The sequence below is a fragment of the Cetorhinus maximus genome, chromosome 14 (genome assembly GCF_964194155.1).
Source record: "Cetorhinus maximus chromosome 14, sCetMax3.hap1.1, whole genome shotgun sequence".
NCBI classification, from domain to species: Eukaryota; Metazoa; Chordata; class Chondrichthyes; order Lamniformes; family Cetorhinidae; genus Cetorhinus; species Cetorhinus maximus.
The window spans coordinates 96,365,749-96,391,229 of NC_135892.1; the positions used below are offsets into that span (position 1 = coordinate 96,365,749).

A 25,481-nucleotide genomic window follows, 5' to 3' on the forward strand; every position below is an offset into this window, starting at 1 on the left:
CATTCACTCTCTCACACACACCTTCATTTGCCCTGTGGATTGTGTCATCATCCCGTCCATGGCACCACTCACCACCCACACATGCCAGACATCCTTATATTCTGGCCTGGCTTACACTCTCCCCATCTGTATTCATGTAGGGCAAGCTGGCACACAACAGAGAGAGGTCGCCAACCGGTGGAGGAATGCCTGACATCAAGTTCCTAACAGGCTTTGAAAAAAGAGTCATCCAGCTGGCCGGTGACGATCTGGACCGTTCCTGTGCTGCAAGGGCCTTATATTCTGGCCTTACTTTAACTTTTGAATCCAAGGTTAAGGCATTTCTCACCTTTTTCTGATGTAATCAGGAAACATCCAGAAGTTTGCTCCCACAGCTGTTTGAAATCCGTGACGTCAAGCCTTTGACTTCGGACAAATGGATGGCTAAAATACTGGACTCTGGATTATAATAGCTAATTAATTCAAATATCACTGGCCACAGCGATAGCAACATTACTACTATGAATGTCTTTGAATCATCAGTTGCTTCTATAATATCCTATAGCCACTTATGTATGTAATCTAACTCAATTATTTTGATAAGATTGATGGAGAAACATTAGGAAGAGAGTGTTGAAAAGGTCAACATTGTATATTTTATCTGAAAACAAGCAGGGTAAGAAAGATTTGATGCAGAATCTTTTACTGTTCCTGTTCAGACAACTGGACATTCCTATGAACATTCATATCAAAGCATAAGTCAAATGTTTGATGTAATGTCGTGCAAAGTAGTGTAACAATTTGTCCCTCATTAGGTTCACTCTGGCAGTCAGTTAATGCACAAAGTTCTTGTGAGTCATTGGTTAAATATAAATGATTTCATCAATTGTCCTGCCTGGAAAATAAATCTCTTCTTTTTGTTTTTATTCTTTTCTGCCAAGCAAAGGGCAGACCTGTGCTGAATTCTGTTCCCTCACAGCGCGTCATCACTATCATAGTGTCTAGTGCTCATTTATCCCCCCTGCTGTGATTATAGAGCTTTCCTTTGCTGCTGCTCTGCACATATCATAGTCTCCAGCTGATGAACAATCTTCAAGCAGCCAAGGGCATGTCACAGTCATTCCATACAACCTGCCTAAATGCTAATGACGACAGCCGAGATGGTAGGACAGAGTAAGCTATTATATTTAGAATTACATTCACAGCAGGAAGCAGTGTAGCTTTTGAAACTCCTCCAACAGCCAGAAAACGCTACACCTTTGGGGAATTGTCCTCTACTTACCATTGACACATGTAATACCCTGGGTGCTTTGCAGAATATAGACTATGGTATAGGAAGATAGGAATTGCTAGACAAAAAAAGACCCAATGTCCATGTAGTTCAAGCTTTTACCAGCGTGGTAGTCGCATGATACGATGATAATGGAATCACAGCCTCTGAGGACATTCTGCTGCAAGTGACTCACCTCCTGACTGCCCAAACCCTATTCACCATCTACAAGGCACAAATCCCCACTTGACTGGATGAGTGCAGATCCAACAACAGAAGTTTGACATAATCCAAGGCAAAGCAGCCCACTTGAAAGGCAACCCATCCACCGCCTTAAGGACTCACCCCTTCCATCACTGCCACATAGTGGCTTCAAGGGCACTGCAGCAACTTGCCAAGACTCCTTTGACAGGTCCTTCTGAACCCACGACCTCTACCACCTTGAAGGACAAGGGTAGCAGTTGCATCAGATCACTACCACCTGCAAGTTCCCCTCCAAGTCGCACAGCATCCTGACTTGGGTAAAAATCCTGGAATGGGAAGGGCACTGTGGGTGTACCTATACCAAATGGGCTGCGGCTGTGGAAGAAGATGGCTCACCGCCACCTTCTCAAGGGCAATGAGGGGTGAGCAATAAATGCTGGTTTTGCAAGTGATACCCACATCCCAAGGAGGATTTTTTTTTCAAATCTATAGTAGTAAATCTCTCCACAACCCAAGGAAAATCCCAGTAGTGGAGAGTTTCGGGAATTCCAATGTCGCCTGCTCCTCCCACAAGCATGGTAAACTTACATAGCTCATGTCACAAGTTACTCATACTCTGTGCCCCAAAATGTTGTTTTCTGAACAAAATCTAATTTGCATTTGATTTAAATGAATAAATACTAACTGCTTCCACATCTCCCTGTTCCATAGTTTGGCCACTCACTCACTGAAATATTGTAATGAACAATGTGCACAGAGATTGTATTGTGGAAATCAGGGATGCGCGGTGTGTGATTTACCATCTATTACACTGAGAATATTTGTGCTCTTACAAAAGGCAAGAAATTGCTACGGTTGAACAGGTACTAATCTAGTTTAAAAGAATACCTAGTTACAACTCTGGTTAAGACTGCATTGATTATTTCAAATAGTTATTCATTTTTTTTTTGTAATACACCATGGGCGGAATCGTCCCAGATTTGTGGTAGCGGGCAGGAAAAAGAACATTTTACCCACCAGCCGCAATGGTGGCTTTTCGTGCAGTATCATCCCAATTCTGCCTCATTGATCATGCATTCCCGGGAAACATGCCATTTCACTGGCGGGCGGGCCTCTGATGGCCCACCACACTATCAACTCGCCACTTCCTCATGCTGGGTGCCACATTTAAAGTGTAGCCACATGCACACCTCTCAGTGCTTCCAGCCCTGCACTGCTGCACAGAAGACATGGCCTGAAAGGCAAGATGACTGCAGCCCCACCACCCCCCACCCCCGATTCAGTGACGCATCCCAGGGATGCCTTTTGGATGCTGTGGAGGCCCGCCGTGATGTCCTCTACCCCCGCTCTGGCCACAGGAGGGGCAGCAACGTCACTAATCCGGCTTGGGAGGCGGTGGCAGCGGTGGTCAGTGCCAACACTCTGTAAAAGAGGACAGCCACCTTGTGCAGAAAGAGGATGAATGATCTCTTCCATACTGCCAGGATAAGTCTCTCTTCTCATCACCCACAACTCACACACTTACAAACCATCACACATCCACAGGGATCTCACTCACTGCCAGTTCAAGGGACATCACCATTCACTCTCTCCCACACGCCTTCATTGTCCTCATCCTGTCCATGGCACCACTCACCACTGACACATGCCAGGCATACTTATCATCTGGCATGGCATGTGTCATTGGCCAGCAGCTCTGTACTCCCAGCAGTGCCAGAAGCAAGTAGTGCCCACTGCTGGGATTACAGGCAGTCCCCAAAAAGAAGGAAGATATCTCCTGGACTTAAAGATAAGTCTGGGCATTTTAGCCGTGGAGGGATCAGGAACCTTAGGAGTGGGGAGCGGATTGGGGTGGGAGAAGAGTTTAAGAGGCCGGGGGTAATCACAAAGAGGGGTGTTCAATCTTGGGGGAGATGGGTGCCGCCGATGGGCACAGGGATCCCCCCAAAGGAGGTACCACCCTTTCTTCTCGCCTTTACACATGCTTTGAAACTTGCGGGGCCACCTTCCCCAGCCACACGCATTTTCCGATGGAAATGGAATGAGGTCTTTAAGTGGCCATTAACTGCCATTTAAGGGCCTCAATAGACGTAAGGATGGGCAGGCTGCCTGATGCCTTACCCATCCCTCCCATAATATGGGGGACAGGTTGGGCATGGGCGGGAAGAAAGTGGGCTGGTTACCCGCTTCATTTTATATGCAGCACCCCGCCCCCGCCACACCGCCTTCAAATATGCCAGCAGGAGGCTGTAAAATCCACCCCAGTCTCATATGGCAAATCACAGGCTGTGCTTCATGATGTCCTGAGAATGGCTTCTGTAACATGCTGTTCCCTGCTGGAAGCATGGGATGGGCCCTATGTCATATAATATGGAGCCTTTAATCCCATATGGGATCAATGCATCTAATGCTGTTTCGCCTTGAAGCATGGTTTGCAATATTGGACACAATGTCGTCAGACAAAATTCCCATTGCTCCAAATTTAACCTAGAGAAAATGTTCATTGTTTTTTGGAGTCTGCACTGCTGTCCATAGCAGCCTCATTATACTTGTAAATAGCATGCAAATGAATGGTAATTGATCCCATGCAGAATCTCATGGGTTGGGGGAAACCTTTTCTTTCATAATGCAGCCTGTCTGTATAGCATAAGTGAATGACCATCTCAACGGCCAAACAGTTGTATCAGGCCAAGTCAAAGCAGATCAATCTTGGCTACCTTAAGGGAGGCTACCACAATGATATGCCATCTCCTTAAAGCTGACCCATAGATAACTTCTACTGTATGCATAGTTTACCCCATTGCCATGAAAGTCACCATTAAATAAACTTTTACATTGCTGGATCTCTTCATGAAACAGCTGGTGGATTATGTAAGTGTGAGATCATCCACATTGGACCTAAAAAGACTGGATCAAATGGTGAAAAGCTAGAAGCAGTGGAGGTCCAAAGAGATTTAGTGATTCATGTACACAGATCATTAAAATATAGGCAAAGGCAAAATTAAAATCAAAATGGCTAGTAGAATACTGCTTTTTCTATCTAAAGGGATAGAATATTAGGGTTTAGAAGTAATGTTTTAGTTATATCAAGCCGTAGTTAGACCACACATGGAGTATTGTGAGCAGCTCTGGGTATCACACCTTAGGAAGGATGTATTGGCCTTGGAGGGAGTGTGCTGTAGATTTAACAGAATTATACCAGAATCCAAGGGTTAAATTAATTAAATTAATCCAAAGGAGAGTCAGTGGATGTTATCTATTTGGACTTCCAGAAGGCCTTTGACAAGGTGCCGCACAGGAGGCTGCTCAGTAAGATAAGAGCCCATGGTGTTAGAGGCAAGGTACTAGCATAGATAGAAGATTGGCTGTCTGGCAGGAGGCAGAGAGTGGGGATAAGGGGGTCCTTCTCAGGATGGGGGCCGGTGACTAGTGGAGTTCCGCAGGGGTCAGTGTTGGGACCACAACTTTTCACTTTATACATTAATGATCTAGATGAAGGAACTGAGGGCATCCTGGCTAAGTTTGCAGATGATACAAAGATAGTGGAGGGACAGGTAGTATTGAGGGGGCGGGGAGGCTGCAGAAGGATTTGGACAGCTTAGGAGAATGAGCAAAGAAGTGGCAGATGGAATACAACGTGGAGAAGTGTGAGATCATGCACTTTGGTAGGAAGAATAGAGGCATAGACTATTTTCTAAATGGGGAGAGAATTCAGAAATCTGCAGTGCAAAGGGACTTGGGAGTCCTAGTCCAGGATTCTCTTAAGGTTAACTTGCAGGTTGACGCGGTAGTTAGGAAGGCAAATGCAATGATGGCAATTATTTCGAAAGGACTACAATATAAAAGCAGGGATGTGCTGCTGAGGCTTTATAAGGCTCTGGTCAGACCACATTTAGAATATTGTGAGCAATTTTGGGCCCCGTATCTCAGGAAGGATGTTCTGGCCCTGGAGAGGGTCCAGAGGAGATTCACGAGAACGATCCCAGGAATGAAAGGCTTAACATTTGAGGAACGTTTGAGGACTCTGGGTCTATACTCGATGGAGTTTAGAAGGATGAGGGGGGATCTGATTGAAACTTACAGAATACTGAAAGGCCCGGATAGAGTGGACGTTGGGAAGATGTTTCCATTAGTAGGAGAGACTAGGACCCAAGGGCACAGCCTCAGGGTAAAGGGAAGACCTTTTAGAACAGAGATGAGGAGAAACTTCTTTAGCCAGAGAGTGGTGAATCTATGGAATTCATTGCCACAGAAGGCTGTGGAGGCCAGGTCATTGAGTGTATTTAAGACCGAGATAGATAGGTTCTTGATTGGTAAGGGGATGAAAGGTTACGGGGAGAAGGCGAGAGAATGGGGTTGAGAAATTTATCAGCCATGATTGAATGGCAGAGTAGACTCGATGGGCCGAATGGCCTAATTTCTGCTCCTATGTCTTATGGTCTAAATTACAGAGATTCCTAACTAGAGTTGTGGTCCCTGGAAATTTGATTGTTAAAGGGTGATTTCATCAAAGCGTCCAGGATATTAAGGGGAATGGATTGGTTGGAGAATCTAGGACAAAAGGGCTTAGCCTAAAAATTAGAGCCAGGCCTTTCAGGACTGAAATTAGGAAACACTTCCAAATGCAAAGGCTGGTAGATGTTTGGAGCTCTCTTCTGCAAATGACAATTGATGGTAGAGCAATTGTCAATTCAAATCTTAAATTGATAGGTTTCTGTTAACCAAAGATATTAATGGATAGGGGGCAAAGGCAAGTATGTGGAGGTAGGTCACAGTTCAGCCATGATCTCCCTGAATGGTGGAATAGGCACAAGGCATTAAATAGCCTATTCCAGTTCACATGCTTTATACCAAATTAGGCTGTTGGCTGTGTACAAATATATCAAGAGACATTGGGCTGGATTGTAATGGCAGGCAGAATCAGATTCTAGGATTCCCGCCACCATTCCTATCGCTGGTTATTTTTAGCGGCGCGGGATAAAGATACGGATAATAAACCCCAACACAGCATTCCAAACCTTGCTGGCTCCACTGCAGGGGTTGGCATTTTAGACCCCCTGCTATTTTCATGGAGTCAGTTATGTAGAGTTATGTAGACAACATGGTGCACAGCATCTCAGAGGGAACCCTAATCTGGAGTCAGGAACTTTTGACAGGTAAGTTCAAAAGGCTTTGCCAACTTCACATGTCATAATGTAATATTGTGTGATAAGTTAAATATGCTTTTAATGCAGTGATTTATGATAGGCCTTTGTTCTTAAAAGCTAGGTGACCATTAAATTGACCAGCATTGTGAAAGTGAAGTCTTCAGATTCAGTAGAGTGCATTATCCAATGCAGAAAGTGCTCTTCTGCATTGAAAAATAGTGATATTCAGATTTGACTGTGTCATTTGTCCCCTATGACTTAATCTTTGAATTGAATGACAGCTCAGACATCTGTTCCCTGCTTTTAATCATGAGCAGATGGCTGAATATTTTTGAAGACTTCAAAGATTTTAATATATTCAGCTTTAGAGGCTTTATTTATACAGCAATACAAAGGAATCCCATTATGAATGCTTGGCTGAGCTCTGACTCTACCAATGGATTCAGCTCAGCAGGCTTTGTTAACACAGCTGTCATGGCGACAGAGTTCATTAATCTTGCCAGTCTTATGACCACTTAAGAGGATAATGGCTTTTTTGAAGTGGTTTTCAAATTACTTTGTTTATTTCAACAGTTTCATGAGCATTTCAAAAATTACCAATGGCATTATAGTGCTCAAGAGTTCTGTATGCAGTGGATACTGGGGTGTGGGAATGGAGGAGAGATGAGGGGGTATGGAGGGTGGGTGAGTGGGCTTCGGATCATGGGGGAATGGAGGGGCTATGGGGGTATGGTGTGGGCATGGGGGAATGGGGGACATGTGGGTGAGAGGGTGTCATTGAGGGTGAGGGATATAGGTTGGTGAGAGGTGTAGGAGGGTGAGGATCCAGGGGGCCTCACACTCATCTATTGAAAGGAGCTTCTGGAGGTGGCTGCCCCAATTACATTCTGCCTTCACCACCTCACGATGGAAATACCATGGGCAGGCATTGCCAGACAGGAGGCAATATTGCAAGTTGGCAAATTGGCCTGACTCGCGATTCCTGCTTCAAAGATGAAAATCCAGGCCATTATTTACAAAGGACAATATATTCAACACCCTTCTCTGTGGAAAGGTGGCATCAATGTGACAGGACGCAGAACAAACCATACACAGAGCCATTTAATTAACGTGCAAATCCCTTTCTCTCCAATTCTGTTGAATTACTATCCTACTGCCTGAGTAATCTTGGATCTTTGCTTAAAAGCATTTTACTTACTGATCCCAATGAAGTCTTGCTTGTGCCAATGCACTCCCCTCACCTCTAAACATACATGACATACATTCCACCCAGCTAACTTAAATCTACTGCACCCACCAACATCACCCAGTTTATGTGACTGCTAAGCCATTTGTTTCTTAACAGAGCAGAAACATATTTAATTTTATTATGGTCCGAATGGAAAACAGGACAGGTACCCTCTAGATAACATATCAATTCAAATTATGACCCTTGTGCCTTTGGGCAAAACTTCCTTACAACTGGATCTCAACATGTATGTTCCAATGAGAATCCTCTCCTCCCTTCAAGAAAGTAGATCACTTGAAATGAATCGATGTGTCCTTACACTTATGTCACAATACATAAATTAGGTCTAAATACTACTCACACTGCAGAGAAGGAGTTCTCTTTCTTGGGTTTCTTCTTCTCCTGTGCATCACTGAAATCTAAAGCAGCTTTGTCCATTCCCAACAGTTCACTGATCCTATCCCTCCCGTAGAATTCTCCATACTTATCCATAACCTGTAGGGAGGCAGGGTTAGCTAGAGTTATTAAAGGAATTTAGCTTTACATAAAGCAATGAGAGGCAAGGTTCAACAAAGTTGGACTGCTCAATGGTAGAATACTTACATAGACACATATTAATGCAGTATTATGTAATATTCTGAACTCATTAGCCTCAGTGTAGATGGATGTTAAGATAGGCATTTCTAGCGGTGAGATCATTGAACTAATGCTGAATTTGTTCATACCAAATTGTCTTCCTGGTATTTTGACAGAAGTCTTAACTGTTTTAAAATAATTCAGTGTAACACCTTGGTTAAGCAGCTCAGCAAAGAAATGAATAAATGCTTATTAAGCATCCTACCATAAGACTGCTGACAGTAATTTTTACTTTAAATTTACTATCAGCTGAACTTACTTGTTTTCCACAATTAATACCTGGATAGTTTCAAAGTTGAAATAAATGTTTTATTGAAATTAATATTCTTCAGATGAATTCGCTGGCTGGATGCTCATCAATTTCAAATTAGCAGTGAGTAAACAAACATATAAGAATCAGTGCAGTCGATTTTGACTGCCTTCATCTGACATTTATGGGATGATAACAGCTTCAAATTAGGGTCTGAAGAACAAACATCCCATAAGCGCCAGGTCCATTTTAAAAGGGGCCTACTGCCAGGTGTCCAAAGCACCTGCCTGATTCAGGAGGTGAACCATAATTAGCACAGAAATCTGTGTCCAATTATATAAATAGGGCTCCGATTAGACCATTTTAAGTGTGAACTGATTGACATGGAAAAGAGGAGGCCCATGGAAGTATTCAATTATTTCTGGGGGCTTCCAAAGGAACAATCTGGGCTCTCTGCCCCAGGAGCCCCCTCCTGAAATTACATCACTGACGGCATTGCTGGCCTGATTTTCAGCCCTGATCTGGCGAGTTGCAGCGGGACACCTGTTTAACACTCTGCAGCTCACCTCATGAAATTAAATGAGGCCAAGCCCTCATCATGGGAGGTTACTTCACAACCAGGGCGATCAGCTGACCAGCAAGCTCCTAAAAAAATCAAATTCTGCCCCAGTGTGCGCAGAATGTAAGGAAATCACAGAAAATGTAAGTTTGAACTTGCTCTTTACCTTTCTCTTCACAAACTTGTCCCAATAGTTATAAGGGAAAGATCTGAAAGAGGAGGACAGAGTTATTATCAATCACATCTCCTGGCTCTCCCATACCATAAAAATTAAAAAGACAGATTTGCTGGCCAGGTGTTGTCCCAGATGGGCACAGTGGCAGGGGATGGTGAAACAGAATGTAATCTTGCTTACTAGTATTTAAGAGAGAAAACTTCAGTAGCAACTGGAGGTGTGGAAATGTCCCAAAGCACTGGAGAGTGGCCAATGTATAGTACCCACTCTTAAAAAGGGAAACAGAGCTAATCTGGCTAATTACAGTTTACCATCTGTGGAAGGGAAAATTCATGTGGCGGGCCATTTAAATCTTCATTCAGTTCGGCAGGATCATAATATCCCACTGGATAGGAGGGGCTATAAAATCCTGGCCCAAGTGTGGTTTAAGCAAGTTTCCAAACAAGTTTGTTATTAGCTCTTAGCTTTTCAATCCTAACCCTCTAAAAATTAACTAAAGTGCTTTGTTTGCTTTTTACTAATCGCCTTATTAATTTGCATCGATACTTTTAGCGTTCTCTTTAACTTGTTTAAAATAAAAGAATTAATGACTACATGAGCAGAGACACGAATTTAAATGTCGCTCAATAAGAAAACCAATTGCACAGGAAGATTTAAACCCTTGTACATTTATTATCGGAAGTCCGCACTGCAGTTCTTTCATAATTCAGGTGACCTGTACCATTAACTGTTGAGTTGTTGGCTCAGGCCCAACATTAATATCAAGTTTTTTAAACCAATGGTAGGCTTTTCGGTCAAGTCAACGTATCAAGGTTACACAGAACTACATAGAAATGGCAATACCGAAACAGGCTTTTCAGCTCAACCAATCCATATTGATAACAACCCTCCACACCAGAATTGGTCCTAAACCCTTATGCTACACACGGACTTCATATTTCTTTATCCTCTTTCCTTCAACCATATATCCATCAATAAAATTACATAGAATACTCAACGCTTAATGCTACTCACTGCGTGTTTATAACGAGCCTATCCCATTGTCCCTTGATGTCATCCTCTGAAGGTTGTTCTGTGATGTACAACCCGTCAAACTCCAACTTCCTAGCAACCTCTTTCTCTCGCTTGAAAATAACCAGTGGGACCTGCAAATAAAATAAGCAGATAAGCTTGTCTGAATGACATCACAGCTCAAATATTATGATCATCAACCTCCCATTTTGTAGATTGTCTTGTAACCTCTTAACTATAGACTGGTTTATGGCCATATGCAAGAAAATCATATTTGTTCACTGATGAGATACAAAAGATTGCCATCTCCTAAATGTTTGATAGTTCATTTCAAAGATGATAGAGATTTGGGCAAATGAATGCTGTGACCTGTTATCAGTGAATGCTGCAAACTTCAAATAAAGAAGCACTAATAATTAAAAATGCAATGGAATAGTTAACATGGAAGCTCATAGTGTATAGCCTGATTGTATGGCATAAAATGGTAAAGTCCACCTGAAGCTAATTACTAGGAATGGACCTCATGCAGAGAATTGTGTACACTCTTCATTATAGTTGAAGATAATCCAGAGGCCCAGGCTAACGCTCTTGGGACATAGGTTCAAATCCTATCATGGCAGCTGGCGGGATTTAAATTCAATTAATAAATCTGGAATATAAAGCTAGTGGTGACTGCGACAGCCATCATCAATTATTGTAAAATCCCATCTGGTTCACTAATGCCCTTTAGGGGAGGAAATGTGCCATCCTTACCTGGTATGGCCTACATGTGACTCCAGACCCACTGCAATATAATTGACTCTTAACTGGCCTAGCACGTCACTCAGTTCAAGGGCAATTAGGATTCACGGGGTAGGTGACAAGTGTTTGCCTTGCCAGCAACGTCCACATCCGTGAAAGAATTTTTAAAAATGTGCAGCGATTCTATCATACTGGTTAATTCTGCAGAGTAAATCTCTTCTCATACCAATAGTGTGTGAGTAGGGAGACCTGCCAATGGCACAAAATACATGCCTACAATGGAATAAAATCCACCTGATGGTTCATTGTGTATACTAATAATTATGATTTCAAGCCTGTAATCTGATACCAGGTTTCAGATGATGGTTTCAAACTGTTTGATCTTTGCTTTGACAACACTTTGCTGATGTCGACTGAATCCATTGATTGGATTACTCCTTCGACAGCATCTTCCAACCTGCAACCTCTATCACGTCAAAGGACAAGGGCAGCAGATGCATGGGAACTCCACTACCTACAAGCTCCCCTCCAAGCCACAGATCATCCTGACTTAGAACTATATCTCCATTCCTTCACTGTCAATGGGTCAAAATCGTGGAATTCCCTCCCTAACAGCACTGTGGGTGTACCTACACCACATGGACTGCAGTGGTTCAAAAAGACGGCTCACCACCAACTTTTCAAGGGCAATTAGGGATGGGCACTATATGCTGGCCTACCCAGCGAGGCCCACACCCTATGAAAGAATAAAAACAAATTACTGCCTTATAATCATTCCTAGGTAATATCCAGTAATCTGCTGTCGGCTACAGAAGCCAGGAGAGTCATTCTCATAAAAACCCAAGTGACCACTATACAACTTGGGCAGCAAAAATAGTAAACTCTGTAATTTAAGCAAAAGAGATCACTGAACAATGAATGCAATTAAATAGTCCAGTTAACATAATCAAATACAAAAGGTTCATATATTGAAAGTTAGATAAAATTATCTTCCAAGTCTTGAAATACAATTTCCCGTTTGATTCTGGGAACACAACTTGCAGCTTTCAAAATGAGTTCATGTAGCCTGCAGAACAAAACAGGGGGAGCATTTTCTCCCCAACGGGGGAGGGGGGAGGTTGGACGGGAGCGGGCGTTGGCAGGTGCGCCCGAGATCGGCTGCGCGCTGCCATTTTATGTGGGCGGGCCAATTAAGGCCCGCCCAGCGTGACGTGCACCTGGGAGCGCTGAGCTCTCCCTGCGCGGGCGGGGGGAGTAGGCTCTTTCGTGCATGCACAGAAATCTCCCTGAAGCACAGAGCGGCCTCAGGGAGATTACTTGGATTTTTAAAAATTTTAATAAAGACAAAAGAAATTTTTTAAGACATGTCCCTTCATGTGGCAGTGTCACATGGGCTGGGACATGTCAATCAATTTTATTGAAAAATTTTATTAAACTTTAAAAACCTTTATGAAACTTCAAGCCTGTGGATGAGGCTTCATGATAAATGCGAAGGCCGCCTGGGCTCTTCGCCTGCCCGCCAACTTTAAGGTTGGACGGGCAGCTCAGTTAAGTGTTTTAATTGATATTTAATACTTAATAGGCCTTTGACAGTTGGGCGGGTGTGCAGCCGACTCCAGTGCCCGCCCACCGAACTGAATATCTGAATGACACGCGGTGACGTCGGGACGCATGCCCAATGTCACTGCGCATCATTTTACGTGTCAGCAAACACCCCGCTCGCTGACCCGAAGATTCTGCCCCAGATTTTTCTGTGAAGTGTTTGTAATAACCAAAAATTGCCTTACCTTCAAACAGTAGTAGCCAATGATGCAGAAAAATGAGATGACAGTGTGCAGGATGGCCAGAATTCTCAGAGTGGGTTCCATATAGCCACTGCTTTCTTGTAGAACATAGTGCACTGTGACCCTGTGCCTACTTCCCATACTGCTCCATCGAGAACCTCCACCTTCTTGATTGTAAACACCAAGGCTACTCTCTTTCTCTTCTATGGATGGAGAAGTTGATACCTGTTGAACATTACACATTAGTAATAGTAGCTTGCCACCAGTAGTCAAAATATCCAACATAATTTACAAACTTGCCATTCACAGTCTGCAATAGAAGCAAATCAAATGTCAGGGTATTTTTTAAAGGCATTGTCTTTATAAACATGCGCTTGCCTTGAAGTTTTTTGGTTTGGCAAGAAAAGTCAAGTATGATTTTAATTATGTTATGATTCACAAACGGTGTAATGCTTTATAAATTTGACTATCCTAACTACATTGTGTGCTTACCAATATACAGAAAATAATTGCCAAACCTTTTTTCATGAAAAGTATCTTGAGCTAATTTCAACCATCTGGGACAAACAGGGATATAATCATTTTCAATACTGATGCTTGAAATGTTTTATACTGAATCCTATGTGAACACTATCATGCACACCTTTTTAAATTGAGGCATGGATGATGCAGCATGTTGGGGTAACCATTGTCTATACATAATTTGACTTATGATTGTGGCTTGGTGATGTCCCTTACTATACCAATCTGCCATCACTCTTATAGTCAAGTAAACTAAATAATGACAGCACTCGTCATCTGGTATCAGACCAACAGGAAACATGTAGTGAGTTTCTAAGAATTAATGATATGCCAGCAAAACATGCTACACTGGTACAACATTGATCAAAAGAAAAGCTCTGACTTCAAACAATGTCATACCTTAGCAAATAAATTTCCACTGAACAGGCTTGAGAAATATCAGCTGAAGTCATTTTTAAACACCGCGATACTCGAAGTGGCATTCGTCTGGTGTTTTGAAGTTTGTCTCTTGGGTCAAGCAACAGTGATGGATTAGGTAGCCCAAACCCTACCTACTCACTCATTACTACTGAAGACAATACTCAAAACATATAATTACATGAATTTGATAGTTTTATTGATTTCTCTATTGATTAGCTTGAATTTGTTAATAATGTTTACCATGAAAAAGTATCCATAAAGCTCTGTGATCACTAAAGAAAGAATCTGCATTTATATAGTGCCTTTCTCATCCTCAGGATTGTCCCAAAGCACGTTCCAACCGATGAGGCATTGTTGTAATGTAACTAAACATAGCAGCTGATACATACACAGCAAGGTCCCACATACAACATTGAAATAAATAGCCAAAAAAAAACAATTTTAGCAGTGTTGGTTGAGGCATAAATGTTGGCCAGAACACCGAAGGAATTCCCCTGGTCTTTTCTGAATTAAACCATGGGATCCTTTACAACCAACTGAGAGGGTAGATCGACTTTTGGTTTAACATCTCACCCAAAGAGGCACATCTGACAGTGTAGCACACCATTAGCACTGATGGTCCATTCTTGATTATGCACTAAAGTTTCCAAGTAATCCTGATTAATATATGTCAATATAACCAGGATTTTAGCACCTGGACAGGAGTCATGCTGGCACAGGCCCAAGAGAGTGGCAAATTGTCTGGACCCCTCAGCATGAAACCCTGGCAATTATAAACTCCTGGACTTCATCTGCATAGGTCCTATTAGGTTTTGCACTAAATTCAGCAATAGTAGCTGGCAGACAGGTGGGAGCGAGTTTTTGGGCATCAGGAGGCCACTACTGCAACAGCAGGGTGCTCAGCTAAGTTGTTGGGAAGAATATCGGAAAGGGATCTTGGTCAGGGGCGGGGGAGGAAAGCCCTCGTTAGGGGCGGCCCAAGGCTTTGTTGTGGTAACCTGTGCAGCTCTTCTGTTCCTCCTGGCCCGCATTGAAATAAAAATACATTCAACTTTCTGGTCTTTTTCTGGCCCCAGCTCCTCGTCACCAGGTTGGTCTGGCAGGGAAGCCAGTTGGGAAAACCCAAATTGCACGTGGGTCCTGGTGATCGGAGTCCAATCTGCTCATTTAAGGGAGGACCCCTGGGCTCCCACTGAGTTCTGGTGGAAGGGCAAATTGGAAATCGACCTGTTTCATCGCTGACAAATTTTGATTAGTTTGCAAAAAAAAAAATTACTCAATTAAGAAATGCATTGAAATGTCAACAGTTTCTATAACTTCGAAAAGAATGGCGGATAAATCATCATGTATTGTTACATCATTTACGTCAGTGAGAAAAGCCTCGTAATAAGAAAAGCAATCAACATGAAGGAAGTCAATTAAGGACAATTCTAGACAACAAAAAGCTGTCTATTGGTTAGATTTCATCGTCCGCAAACCACCACCCACCCCCCCAAAAAATTATACAAGTATACAACCTCTTACCTTATAGAAGAGGAGAATGAAGTTAATTGCAAAGGCTACAAACAATGCCAGCATCCTCATGTTGTAGAAGTTGCGTGCAAAGTAATTCTGGAGGAACAAATGCATTGTGGAATATTTTAACATAAATAAAATTCTAAACAATAAATCTATAAAGACAGTAAATGTACCTTAATACTTAGTGTAATTAACTTAGGAAAGCAACACTGAAGCATGCCTTCAAATGTTCTGAATTAAAGTGGATTTTAAAGAAAAACTTAAAGAAAGGCAAAAGATGGTTGGGTGCCCAGCAACTCAGTGAGGGCCTAGAAGGTCCCACATTTGGTCCATGGTCTGTACTTGAATTTCTGGTCTTAGCAGGACCTGTACTCAGAGCCCAGCAGCCCTTGGACATATCCTGTGAATATTGTATGAGGACAGAATTAAACTGTTATGTTCCCTGCACAAAGGAACGGCAGTAGCCATTCAGGCCCTCAAACTTGTTTCGTTATTCAATTAGAGAGCATGGCTGATCTGTACCTCAGAAAGCTTTGCCTGCCTTTGCTCCATATTCCTTGATACACTTTACTTAACAAAAGCCTATTGATCTTAATCTTAATTGAAAGCTTCAGTTGACCCAGGAATCTCTTGCCAAATTCAGGAATAAATAATGTGTTCTTAGGGGAAGTGTCCCCAGTGTACTCCAAAAAGAAATCGACATATTCAGGAAAAGGCACATGAAAGCTTCCAGTTAAAAAAAGCAAATAGAGAGGTTCTCGGAATAAAAATGGAAAACCAGGGTGGTATTTTCAGTATGGCCACAGGAAGCGACCTGACACTTACAGATCGGCTGCTCTTTATACATTCTGCCTGATTTCCTTTTCTATTGACTTCATCGGAAAGAGAAATTGGCTGGAGGGTATAAAGGATATATGACCACCAAGGTTTCCCCTTTCTCTCAAACTAAAAACTGCTGCTCGATTCTAATGCTCAAACTCATACTGTGGCCGGGATTTTATGGAGCCTCTGGGAGCATGCTGGGAGGTGTCGGGGTGAGAAATCGGGTGGAAGGATGGGTATGTAACATGCCCGTCGCCTTTCAACTGCCGCTGGTATTTACCAGCAGCGGGGAAGGTGCCGGAAGGCCATCCTACCCTGAACATACAAACATACGAAATAGGAGCAGAAGTAGGCTATTCAGCCCCTTGAGCCTGCTCCACCATTCAATAAGTTCATGGCTGATCTTTTTGTGTTTTGAATTCCACATTCCCTTCTACTTCCGATACCCTTTGATTCCCTTGCCTAACAAGAATCTACCTACCTCTGCCTTAAAAATATTCAATGACCCTGCCTCCACTGCCTTTGGAGGCAGAGAGTTCCAAAGTCACACAACCCTGAGAGAAAAAATTTCTCCTCATCTCTGTCCTAAAAGGGAAACCCCGAATTTTAAAAGAGTTCTGGGCTCACCCACAAGAGGAAACATCCTTTCCACATCCACCTTGTCAATACCATTAATGATCTTATATACTTCAATCAAGTCACCCCTCACTCTCTGGAGCTCCAGTGGAAGCAAGCCCAGTCTGTCTAACCTTTCCTCATAAGGCAACCTGCTCATTCCAGGTATTAATCTAGTAAACCTCCTCTGAACTACCTCCAACGCATTTTCATCCTTCCTTAAATAAGGAGACCAAAACTGCACACTATACTCGAGATGTGGCCTCACCAAAGCCTGGTATAACTGAATCATAACACCTTTACTTTTATGTTCAATTCCTCTCGTAATAAAGGATAGCATTCCATTAGCCTTCTTAATTACTTGCTGTACCTGCATATTAACTTCTTGTGACTCATGCACAAGGATACCTAGATCCCTCTGCACCTCGGAATTCTGCAGGCGTTCTACATTTAAGTAATACTGTGCTTTTTTATTCTTCCTGCCAAAGTGAACAACTTCACATTTTCCTACATTATACTCCATCTGCCAGATTTTTGGCCATTCTCTCAACCTATCTATATCCATCTGCAACCTCCTTGTGTCCTCTTCACAACATACTTTCCTACCTATCTTTGTGTCATTTGCAAATTTAGCTACCATGCCTTCACTCCCCTCATCTAAGTCATTGCTATAAATTGTAAAAAGCTGAGGCCCAAGCACAGACCCCTGCGGGATTGCACTCTTCACATCCTGCCAATCAGAAAAAGACCCATTTATGCATACTCTGTTTTTTGTCAGCCAGCCATTCTTCTATCCATGCTAATATGTTACCTCCTACACCATGAGCTTTTATTTTCCACAATAACCTTTGATATAGCACCTTATCAAATGCCTTCTGGAAATCCAAGTACAGTATGTCTACAGGTTCCACTTTATCCACAGCGCCTGGTATTCCTTCAAAGAGCTCCAATAAATTGGTTAAACACGGTTTCCCTTTTACAAAACCTAGTTGACTCTTCCCGATTACCATGAGTTTCTCGAAGTGCCCAGCTATTACCTCCTTAGTGATCGATTCAAACACCTTCCCCATGACAGGTATCAAGCTAACTGGCCTATAGTTTCCTGTTTTCTGCCTCCCTCTCTTCTTGAATAGAGGGTTTATATTTGCTGATTCCCAGTCTGATGGGTCCTTTCCAAAATCTAGGGAGTTTTGGAAAATTAACACTAACGCATCTACTACCTCATTAGCCACCTCTTTTAAGACCCGAGGATAAAGTCCATCAGGAGCCGAAGACTTGTCAGTCCGCAGCTCCATCAGTTTGCTCAGTACCACTTCCCCAGTGATTATTGCTGAAAAGATGCATTTTGTTGAAGTTTTCGTCTTGCACTCATCAGGACAATCACAAGAATTCTGTTCAGTGCAAGATGAAAAGCTTTGACAAAATGTCTTTTTCAGCAATACTCAAGCTCTGTGCTACCAAACAACTATCCCTAGTGATTGTATTTCACCAAGTTCCCCTGTCCCTTCCATCACCTGATTTATAGCTATGACTGGAATGTTTTTTGTATCCTCTATAGTGAGGACAGAAGCAAAACATTTGTTAATTTCATCTGCCGTTTTCTTTTTACCGATTATTAACATGCCACTGTCACTCTCTAGAAGACCACCACTCACTTTACTTACTCTTTTCCTTTTTAAATATCTGTAGAAACTCTTGCTATCCATTTTCACATTTCTAGCTAGCTTCCTCTCACACTCTAATTTTTCACTTGTGATTAACCTTTTAGTCATTCTCTGCTGTTCTTTATATTCTGACCAATCATCTGACATGTCACTCATCTTTGCGCAGTTATGTGTTTTTTCCTTAAATTTGATGCTTTCCTTAACTTCTTTAGTTAATCATGGATGGTGGGTTCTCCCCTTAGAATGTTTCTTTATAGCAGGAATATACTTATTCTAAGTATTCTAAAATATCCCCTTAAGTGTCTGCCACTGCTTCTCTATTGACCTATCCCCTAGCCTAGTATCCCAGTTCACCTCAGCTAGCTCAGCTTTCATGCCCACATAGTTGCCCTTACTTAAGTTTAAAATAATAGTTTTGACCCATTCTTCTCCCTTTCAACCTGGATGTAAAATTCAAACACTGTGGTCACTGCTACCTAGGGGTGCCTTCTTCACTCCGAGGTTGTTAATTAATCCTGTCACATTACATAATACCAAGTCTAATATAACCTGCTCTCTGGTTGGTTCCAGAACGTACTGCTCTAAGAAATTATCTTGAAAGCATTCTATGAACTCCTTATCCAGGCTACTACTGCCAATCTGATTTTTCCAATTTATATGTAGATTAAAATCACCCATGATTAATGCCGTCCCTTTATCACAAGCACCCAATATTCCTTCTTGTATATTTTGTCTTACATTGTGATGACTGTTAGGGGGCCTGTAGACTACTCCCACTTGTGACTTCTTTCCCCTACTGTTCCTCATCTCTATCAAACTGATTCTACATCCTGCTCTCCTGAACCAAGATCACCTGTAACTATTACACCAATGCCATCCTTGATCAACTGTGCCACCCCTCCACCTTTACCTAGTTTCCTATTCTTCTTGAAAATCATATACCCCCTCAATATTCAGAACCCAATCCTTGTCATTCTGCAGCCACATCTCCGTAATGGCTATCAGATCATATTTATTTACTTCAACGTGAGATATCAATTCATTTATTTGTTACAAATGCTACGTGCATTCAGATACAGAGCTTTTAGTTTTGTCTTTTTATTATCTTTGTAACATCTAGTCTTGACTACTGGTGTATTCTTAGGTTTTATCCCTCTGCCCCTTCCTGCTATTCTATGACCCTCATTTCCCATATTGCTATTATGGTCTCCTGCCTTGAAACTATCCCTTGATTTGTCACATCTACCCAAGCTTGATCCCTCACCACCCTTGTTTAGTTTAAAGCCCTCTCTATTGCCCTAGTTATGTGATTCGCAAGAATACATATCCCAGCATGGCTCAGGTGTAGACCATCCCAATGGTACAGCCCCCACTTTCCCCAGTACTGATGCCACTGCCCACAAAACAGGACCCACTTCTCCCACGCCAGTCTTTGAGCCATACATTCATCTCCCTAATCTTATTTGCCCTATGCCAATTTGCACATGGCTCAGGTAATGATCCAGAGATTATTACCTTTGAGGTTCTGCTTCTTAATTTGGTACCTAGCTTCTCATACTGACTATACAGAACCTACTTCCTGGTCCTGCCTATGTCATTGGTACCTACATGGACCACGATAACTGGATCTGTCCCCACCTACTACAATTCCTCTCCAGCCCTGAATGGATGTCCCGAACCCTGGCACCGGATAGACAACGCACTTTGCTGCAGAAAACATTGTCAATCCCCCGCACTATACTGTGCCCTACTACCACTACCTGTTTGCTCACTCCGCTTGAATGGCTTCCTGTACCATGGTGCCATGGCCAGCCTGCTCATCCACCTTACAGACCTTGCTTTCATCCACACAGGTTGTGAGCACCTCAAACCTGTTTGGCAATTGCAAAGTCTGAGGCTCCTCCACTACTTTCTGCTATGTCCCATTACCTGCCCCACTCAGGGTCACATCCATCTGCCTCTCACTGCCGACCATAACAGACAACCCTCTTCTAAGCGCATGACCGTCTTCTGGAACAAAATATCCAGGTATTTCTCCCCCTCCTGTATGGTGCGCAGCATCTGAAGTTCAGCTTCCAAATCGATAATCCTGATCCAGAATTCCTCCAGCTGCTTACACTTTCTGCAGATGTGTTTGTCATAGATCGCCTTGGCATCCAAAGCTCTTACATTCCACAGCTGCAACATTAGTAGCAAGGTCAGGACAGGTGTTATGTTATTTAGTTAACTTAATTTAATTACTCATTTAATTAACTTAGAATAATTCCTATGTATACCACACCTCTTTCCCCTGTGCACCTAATTCCTATGTGAACCTAATTCACTAATCACTCAGTCTCCTTCTCACACCGACGTTGTCACCGATCTCCTCATGTGCCCCTTACTGATCGTGCGGTTTGAAAAGCCTGTCTCTCTTATAGACCCTCTGAAAAGTTACTAGCTAGTTTAGCTTCCTGCTACACTAATTAACACCACTTGAACCAACTGCTTTCAGGTGACTGACAGATAACTGCCACTCCAGGCAGTTTTGTTTAACAAGCCAACCTAACTTACTTGGAGGTTAGTACTATGTCAGGTCTTGATCCTTAATCTATACTTAAGACCTGAAAAGGACTTACCAGAACTTACCATGTGAACCTAATTCACTACTCACTCAGTCTCCTTCTCCCTCCAATGTAATCGCCTGTCTCCTTGTGCGTCCCTTACTCAATAAAGGTCCTTACGTGGCCGATTCAGGGCCACTTGATGGCCTCTTTCTGGCACCACTGGTTATTTTGTCAGTGGCAGGTGGGCTCATTGCCATTTGGGGAGACAGCCAGGTATACCCTGGCAGTCTCCTTGCAGCCTCAGGGGCGGGACTCCTAATTCAACACCCTCTGGCCCACGGAGGGCCCTTGAGGTGGCAAGGGTAGTCCCCACTTTGAAAGCCCTCACCATGTAACCCCTCCTCACTTGCTTGACAGGCCCCAGCATGTCCGACCCCACTTACCTACATTTCGGGGCCTCCTCCACCATTGCTGGTCCTACCTGACTGCAGTCTCAGCAGTCACCACGGCATCCGGTGGCGCTGCTGGGACTGAAGAGCTTTTCGACCTCTCATTGGCCAGGAGCTCTTGGGGGTGGGTACTTGTACCTTAAAGGAAATTGTCTGCTGCTTGTAAAATTGTGTTAGGACTCCCATAACCGGCCAAGGTGGGGTTACCCTTGACTTTCCGGCCAGTGGGGGGGATGGTCCTAGCCTTTCTTTCAGAAGCTCTGAAATAAATGGACATCCAAAAATCAAAGTTACTTTCTTAATATTTTATATGAGTGGAAAACAATCCCCCTCATGTGAGTAACTTTGCTGCCCAAAACATTTCATTCACTGGTCACAAGTACACAGTGAAATTATATGACAAATTCCTGTTTTATTTATTCATTCACAGGACGTGGGCAATGCTGGCTGGGCCAGCATTTATTGCCCATTCCCTAGTTGCCCTTGAGAAGATGGTGGTGAGCTGACTTCTTGAACTGCTGCAGTCCATGTGGTGTGGGTACACCCAGAGTGCTATTAGGGAGGAAGTTCCAGGATTTTGACCCATCAACAGCAATATATTTCCAATCAGGATAGAGAGTGACTTGGAGGGAAATTTCCAAGTGGTGGTGTTCCCATGTGTCTGCTGCCCTTGTCCTTCTACATGGTAGAGGTCGTGGGTTTGGAAGGTGCTGTCGAAGGAGCCTTGGTGAGTTCCTGCAATGCATCTTGTAGATGGTACACACTGCTGCTACTGTGCTGGAGGTGATAGAGGGAGTGAATATTTGTGGATATGATGCCAATCAAGCAGGTTGCTTTGTCTTGAATGGTGTCAAGCTTCTTGAGTGTTGTGGGAGCTGCGCTCATCCAGGCAAGTGGAGAATATTCCATCACACTCCTGATTTGTGCCTTGTAGATGGAAGACAGGCTTTGAGGAGTCAGGAGGTGAGTTATCCACCTCAGGCTTCCTAGTCTCTGACCTGTTCTTGTAGCCACAGTATTTATATCACTAGTCCAGTTCAGTTTCTGATCAATGGTAACCCCCAGGATGTTGGTAGTGGGGGACTCAGCAATGGTAATGCCATTAAATGTCATGGGGCAATGGTTAGATTTGGTCTTGTTGGAGATGGTCATTGCCTGGTGTGCAGTGAATTGCTGGCTTTCAATCAGCATTGAAAATTAATTGCTGTGCTTCCTATTACTTTGGATCAATTTGACAGATAGTATAAATAGCAAAATTCACATAGCATGTAACACCTACAGCGTGAAATTTAAACTGTGAACTGTATAAAATATGCAGGTAGAAAATGGTTCAAAATGATCAAATTCTAATGTCCAACTTGCAAAGGAATCCAATGAACCTACACTGATGTCCTCAACTAAAATGTTGCACTCACAAGCAGCTTCTGTTGATATGCTGTAATTTTCTTCCAGAAGGCAGATTCTTGGACTTCCGGTTCTTCAACTTTCTGTGTGTGTCGCTGTCTCCTTCTTCGTCGAGACTTCTTTTCTGTAACTTTTTCCTCTTTTTCTCCGTCTTCTCCGCTGTAATCCAGAAAGAAAATTGTTATTGAACAAGCCAAAATCAAAATATTCAATAACCCAAAATAAAAATAAAAAATAAAAAAACATATGGTACATAAAATATTTACAATTGCGCACTAGTCGATTTTCCAGTGACATTATACAGGGGGAGCTAAGACCAAGTGTTGTCTTCAAGTGAAGCTGGATTAGAAAGTGGGGGATAATTGGGCCGGCGGGTGAAGATATAATTAAGTTACTGGTCTGAAGTTATATATTCTATTTTACATAATACTTTTAATGTAATATTATATAGTAAAACAGAGCAATTTGGGAAGTTGAGAGGTAGGTGTGGATGGATCATAGGAATTTATCTGCAGTGCAAGCTGATAATACAACACAGGAACAACTATAATATTAATCAAGTTAGCCCACTTCCACAGGCATGAGGGTGTAATTACAGTTTGGCAAGTTAACACTGGTAGTTTCCATTGTAAACATAGACAGCAGAGTTGATATGAAGCCAATATAAATCCAGATTGAATCATTTACTTATAAAGAGTTTCTAACCTTAGCCTGGCAGCAATACAATTTATCCCACTATCCATGGATAAGGGAGGGGGAGAGAAAAAAAAATCAGCCCAGTAGAAAGTGCAGATGTGTGCATGTTGAATGAACATGGGTTGTGATGTCTCCCACCTCCCCCACTCCCCCACCCTCATGAATAGCCCATTGACACTCACATCAAGAAAACATGTGAACACAACTCTCCAGCACCTCTGGTGCTAATCCCATGTTCTGTTGATTTCATTCAAGGCAGTAACAGTGGAGGAGAAAAGGTAAACAGCAAAATGGATTAACCAAGTTTTATCAAAAGTGTCTAATTTTGTCACCTGCATGTGTGACAATTATATCAAGGGAACCATTGGATTATAAAGAAAAAAGTAGAGGAAAGACATGCATTTATATAGCACCTTTCACAGGCGCAGGACCACCCCAAGCACTTTACAGCCAATTAAGTGCTTTCTGAATTATAGTCTCTGTTGTAATGTAGCAAATCTGGCAACCAATTTGCACACAGCAAGCTCCCACAGTCAGTAATGTGATAATGACTAGATATTCTGATTTTGTGATGTTGATTGAGGGATAAAATATTGGCCGGGACACCAGGGAGAAATCCCCTTCCCTTCTTCGAAATAGCATCTTAGCATCTTTTATATCTACCCGAGGGGGCTTCAGTTTAACATGGTCGTTTGAAAGACAGCACGTGTGGCAGCGCAGTGCTCTCTCTGTGCTGCAGTGACGTGTCAGCCTTGATTTTTGTGCTCAAGTCTGGGGTGGGACTTGAATACACAACCTTCTGACTCAGAAACAAGGGTGCCACAAAAAGAACCAGGACTGACGTAGCTGTTATTGGGTTCACTGTCTGTTATATAAAAGAGAAAAGTTCTCCCACTTCAGCTTCTTCAACTCATCAACTATTCAAACAAAATGGGGTAAGTTTTCACCCTCCCCACCTTGGGCATTAACTTACAAGAGTGAAAATTGGACAGCTTCTAACAATAGGAGACTAATTCACCAGATTACTACCCAAGCAGTGATGATGAAAATTTACCCCAATGTCCCTTAAAGGTGTAATTCCATTTGATAAAAAACACGTCTTCATTTCCTCAAAGGAAATCATCACTGGGAGGATCCTGATCCATCAAAATACTCACTCAGCTTTTTCTGATTCAACTTTATGTTCTTCTTTCTCATCAGTCTCATCTTCTTTTGTTTTCTCATCCTAGGGATACATTTGTGAGTAAAATGATTCAAGTAATACAGGCTTGTTTTTTTTTTCTTATTAAATCATGTTTGTGTGAATTTTTAACCCCAGGAAAATTTTAATACCAAGATGAATGACCAAAGGAATAAAGTTTTCGTGGATGTAAACAATGGAATTGGATCAGATGGTGCATTAGATCCTGATTGAGGCAGTGGGATACAAAGATTATGTATAAAGGGGAGAGATCCAGTTAGAAGTGGGTAGCTGATGAACTGGAATATCAAGCAAGAAACAGGCATTATAGATCTGTGCAATTCTGAACATTAGGGGCAGAATTTTCCCCCATTGGGGGGGGAAGTTTAGGAGTGGGCGCATGGAGGTGCACTTCCGATCAGCGCCCCCAATCTGCCATTTTATGTGAGCAGGCCAATTAAAGCCTGCCCAGCATGACGTCCGCAAGGAAGTGCTATGCACTCCCTGTGCGGGTGGGGGGGGATCCCGAAACTGAGAGTGTGCTCTTTCGCGCACTGCACTCATCTCCCTGAGGCTAAGTGCTGCCTCAGGGAGATCGGCGCCAAATTTAAAAATGTTAACAATAGAAAAAATAATCCCCTGACATGTCCCCTCATGTGAC

The 25,481-nt window shown here is 42.7% G+C and overlaps 1 protein-coding gene across 1 annotated transcript in view; it reads right to left on the bottom strand.

Annotated features, from left to right (window-relative positions):
* Positions 1 to 25,481, bottom strand: part of ryr2a (ryanodine receptor 2a (cardiac)) — a 794,383-nt gene that overhangs the window by 35,751 nt on the left and 733,151 nt on the right. The window contains exons 89-95 of the mRNA XM_078557297.1: positions 24,798 to 24,865; positions 22,956 to 23,103; positions 15,451 to 15,537; positions 12,988 to 13,209; positions 10,463 to 10,593; positions 9,440 to 9,482; positions 8,190 to 8,323 (exon numbers count right to left, since the gene is read on the bottom strand). Coding sequence (XP_078413423.1) covers positions 8,190 to 8,323; positions 9,440 to 9,482; positions 10,463 to 10,593; positions 12,988 to 13,209; positions 15,451 to 15,537; positions 22,956 to 23,103; positions 24,798 to 24,865 — 833 coding nt within the window. The remainder of the gene's footprint in view (positions 1 to 8,189; positions 8,324 to 9,439; positions 9,483 to 10,462; positions 10,594 to 12,987; positions 13,210 to 15,450; positions 15,538 to 22,955; positions 23,104 to 24,797; positions 24,866 to 25,481) is intronic.